The sequence below is a fragment of the Sinocyclocheilus rhinocerous genome, unplaced genomic scaffold (genome assembly GCF_001515625.1).
Source record: "Sinocyclocheilus rhinocerous isolate Xijiao unplaced genomic scaffold, SAMN03320098_v1.1 scaffold632, whole genome shotgun sequence".
Lineage (NCBI taxonomy): Eukaryota > Metazoa > Chordata > Actinopteri > Cypriniformes > Cyprinidae > Sinocyclocheilus > Sinocyclocheilus rhinocerous.
Window position 1 is genome coordinate 1,501,476 of NW_015639247.1, and position 4,582 is coordinate 1,506,057.

At 34.0% G+C, this 4,582-nt stretch overlaps 1 protein-coding gene across 1 annotated transcript in view; it reads right to left on the bottom strand.

Annotated features, from left to right (window-relative positions):
* Positions 1-4,582, bottom strand: part of LOC107751097 (runt-related transcription factor 1-like) — a 16,410-nt gene that overhangs the window by 4,010 nt on the left and 7,818 nt on the right. The window contains exon 4 of the mRNA XM_016566699.1: positions 4,537-4,581. Coding sequence (XP_016422185.1) covers positions 4,537-4,581 — 45 coding nt within the window. The remainder of the gene's footprint in view (positions 1-4,536; position 4,582) is intronic.

The following is a 4,582-nucleotide window of genomic DNA, read 5'->3' on the forward strand; positions in this document are numbered from 1 at the left end:
AGTGCTGTCAAACGATTAATCGTGATTAATCGCATCCAAAATAAAAGTTTTGCTTACATAATATATCTATGTGTACTGTGTATATTTATTATGTATATATAAATACACACACATGCATTTATATATATTTAAGAAAAATATGTTATGCTTATATATTAAATATATTTATATAAATTATATGAAAATAAATATATACATGTAAATATTTTCAAAATATATACTATATGTGTGTGTCTTTATATATACATACATAATAAATATACACAGTACACACACATATATTATATATAAACAAAAACTTTCATTTTGGATGCGATCAATCATTGCCCAGCACTAATGCATATAAATATATATAAAACATAAAAATGCTAAAACTTAAACTAAAATAAAAATTGAAAATATAAAAATAAAAACTACATCAAAACATTAATAAAGCAAAAAAATTTAATAATATAATAAAATAAAAATATTAGACGGAAAACGTCAAAGTAACTGGAAATATTTAAATAAATAAATATATATATATATATATTAAAAATGACAAAAACACATTAAAATGACAACAAACTAAAATTCAAATGAAAACTGAAAATATAAAATTAAAATCGACATCAAAATATTAATAAATAATATGAAAGGTATATTAGTACCAAAATAAAAGGAACCTGTCCGTATGAATCTATATACACTATATTCCAGTTATACAATAGGTTTGTGTGTAAAACAGACTGATATTTAAATCTCCCTAACCTCTTTATCATATATTTAAATGTGTTTCTTTGAAGATGCATTATGTAGATTTGATTATTAAACTGATCATTGCCAATCGGAGCAGCTCTACTAAACGCTTTCTGTTATCCATGGAAAAATGAACAGCATACGGGTTAAGAAAATAATCATTTCTAGATGGGAAGTGAGAAGAGTCGACTTGGGAATGTGTTCCTGTAATGACTGGAAACACGTCTTTTAGAAGTGCCTTTGAAATCATTTTCCTGAGAAGAATTCATTGCGATCCTCTGAGGCTGGATTTGTGGGAATGATCAAAGTTGTTATTACCAAAGTCTCAGTTATCAGACAGCAGAATTCCATCCTTCAGCCAGTTCCATTCGCTCCGATTCATCCACTTTCAAAAAACTACTGGGAAAAATCAAAGCATCTGAGGACATTCGAGAAGTTTGGCTGTGAGTTTGATAATGTCACATTGTTTTAGTGATCTGAGAAAAAATTCTAATAATAAAAAGGACATCAAAATATTAAAATAAATAAATTAAAATATAATAAAAAATATATGTGACCCAGGAGCACAAAAGCAGTCATAAGCAGCACAGGTATATTTGTAGCAAAAGCCAACAATACATTGTATGGGTCAAAATTATTGATTTGACCCTTATGACTGGTTTTGTGGTCCAGGGTCACATTTAAATAAATGCACATCCTCAATTCTGCACACTGCAGATCTCGTCCGAACACGCCGGCACACTAACAACACGGACACATCGGGCCCATGCGAGCAGCTGCTTCTGATTTTCATGGTATGAAAAGAGAAGTAGCAAAGAAGGGGAGCGAAAGAGAGCTCTTGAATGACTTAATAAGGGTTTCCGCTGGCCGTAATCCCGCTGCAGGAAACATGCAGTCCGGCCTTCATCACTCCATCATCAGTTCGTCTGACGTTTCTAAGAAAATTCGTTTGCGGAAATCAAAACGGTCACCAATGAGTCACTAGTTGTCATGCAGAGCTGTAAAATGATTTTTTAAATGACTTTTAAATGCAGACTTTGGTGATTTAGGAAGACTGGTACCAGCACTAACATCATTTTGGTTTAAAAACAGTTTGTTTTATTTAATGTCCTTATTTCCATGAATAAAATCAAACAGCGCTAGATTTGGTTGCACTTTGAATGAGGGATTTTCACACAAGCCTGCTTCCTGTCAAACACGTCTCACTTCCTCTTTTCTGCGTTCTGCTTCCTCCTCGTTACGCATTTGCAAGGTGCTCATCTTTCTGTCGTTCTCTCTCACACACACACACACCTTTCTCCCATCTGCACCCATGAAGGGGAAGAGAAACCGAGAGGATCTGAGTATTTCGGAGCGGGAGGTCTGTGTTTACAGATTGGGAAATGTTTTAAACAACGCATGAAAAGCAGAAGTGCCGCTGAGGCCAAACTTAGAGCTGTAATCAGTCGATTTCTCAGAAGACGGCTCTGAATATATACACTATTGTTCTAAAGAATGAAAGAAATTATTGCTTTTATTCATCAAGGATGCATTAAATGGATCAAAAGTGAGAATAAAGACATTTATAATGTTAAAAAAATATTTCTTTTTCAAATAAATGCTGTTCTTTTGAACTTTCTATTTATCTTTGAATCCTGAAAAATAAATTGTATCACGGTTTCCACAAAAATATTGGGTGTTTTCAACATTGATAATAATCAGAAATGTTTCTTGAGCAGCAAATCAGCATATTATACTGATTTCTGAAGATCATGTGACACTGAAGACTGCAGTAATGATGCTGAAAATTCAGCTGCGCATCACAGAAATAAATTACAGTTTAACAGATATTCACATGGAAAACAGCTATTTAAAATCACAATAATATGTACTATTTTTCCTGTGTTTTTCATAAAATAAAATGCAGCCTTAGTGAGCAGAAAAGGCTTCTTTCAAAAACACTGCACTCCATCTAGCTGTTTTCAATGCAAAATACTCATTCTGTGTGAATGCCGCTTATTCATAACTGAAAGCATAATCAAATTACCCAAAATATTTAATAAATGAATATGCTTCACACAAGGCATCACACTTCTGAATGGCATAAATCTGCAGGAATAATGCGTATGCTGTAATGCTCAAGTGTTCAGACTGTGGGAAATATCACTGCACTGCTTTAATTGAAGCAAACGTGTAATTCAAATATTCTTCTGTACAAATGTTTAAGTCTGGCTTCTCTGTAGTATGAAACAAAAGAAACGATGAAAGAGCAAAGACACATTTGTGGCCCCCACGAGGCTTTTGCTGATTGTAAACTTTCCCTTCTACTGCATGTATGTGTGTGTGTGTGTGTGTGTGTGTATGTGAGAGTGTGTGTGTGTGTGTGTGTGCGTGTGTGCGTGTGGCGGCACGCTCTGGCATGTTTGTCTAAGCTCCAATCAAAGGAGGCCTTGTTCACTGTATTTGTTATGTCTGAACGTCAGATGATGTGTGATGTGTCCCCACTTCCCCCCGTCACCTGCCAGGAACAAGCAGAACCAAAAACAACGTGCCGCCACACACACACACACACTTCATTTCACTATCCCTGAACTATTACACACTAATGCAAAAGCACAACACAAGCGTTTGCAGGAAATTTTGATTGATTTTATGAAATGTTCCTATTCCAGCAAAAGCAATTAATATGATTTTTACTACTGACTCTAATGAGGTCAGTGATGCTTAGAATTATCTATAGACGGATTATGAGGGGTGAAGGACTATAGAATAGAAATAGAATAGAATAGAATAGTTGGGATTCCCAAACGGGTTTGTGAGGGAACTATAGAAAGTTTTCTATTTTCTATTCGTTTTCTTTTTCTATTTTTGATTTATGTTCATTTCTAATTTATATTCTCACTTATATAAAATGTTCTTAGATTTTAGTAAATAAAGTAAATAAAATAAAATAAATTAAATGAAATAAAACTTACCCAGGAAATTTAAAAAAGTTTGGGAATCCCTGGAATAGAAATAAATGGAACTGAAGAACACAATCAAACAGAAAATAAAGAACTGTACCTTTAATAATGATTCTAATGAGTCTTTAGTAAAATCCTCTACAATAGAATAGAATAGAATAGAATAGTCTGCCCTCAGTAGAAGAGTAGAACAGAATAGAATAGGACAGAAAAAGCAAAAAAGAAAAGCAAAAAAGAATGGAATTGAATAGAACTAACAAACAGGTCTGCCCACAGGAGAAGAGTAGAATATAGAACAGAATAAGACAAAACAGAAGGGCATAGAATGGAATTGAATATAACTGAATAGATTTGACAAACATGTCTGTCCTCATTAGAAGAGTAGAACAGAACAGAATAGAAGAAAGACAGAACAGAATGGAATTGAATAGAACTAACAAACGGCTCTGCCCACAGCAGAAGAATATAATATAGAATAGAACAGGACAGAACTACAAAACAGAATGGAATAGAATACAATTAACAATCAGCTCTGCCCTCAGTAGAAAAGTAGAATATAGAATAGGACAAAACAGAAGGGAATAGAATAGAATTGAGTAGAACTGAACAATACTGGCAATCAGGTCTTCCCTCAAGAGTATAATATAGAATAGAATAAGACAAAACCGAAGGGAATAGAATGGAGGTGAATAGAACTGAATAGAATTAACAAACAAGTCTGCCCTCAGTGGAAGAGTAGAATATAGAATAGAATAGGACAGAAGGGAATTGAATAGAACTAACAAACAGCTCTACCCTTGAGTTGCTCTGTGTTGTAGATGTGCGTGAGGTACAGAGTTTTTGCCGTCTAACTCACCGGAAATCTGGCTGTGGGCGGGGCTGCTGAAGGGGGGCGTGTTGAG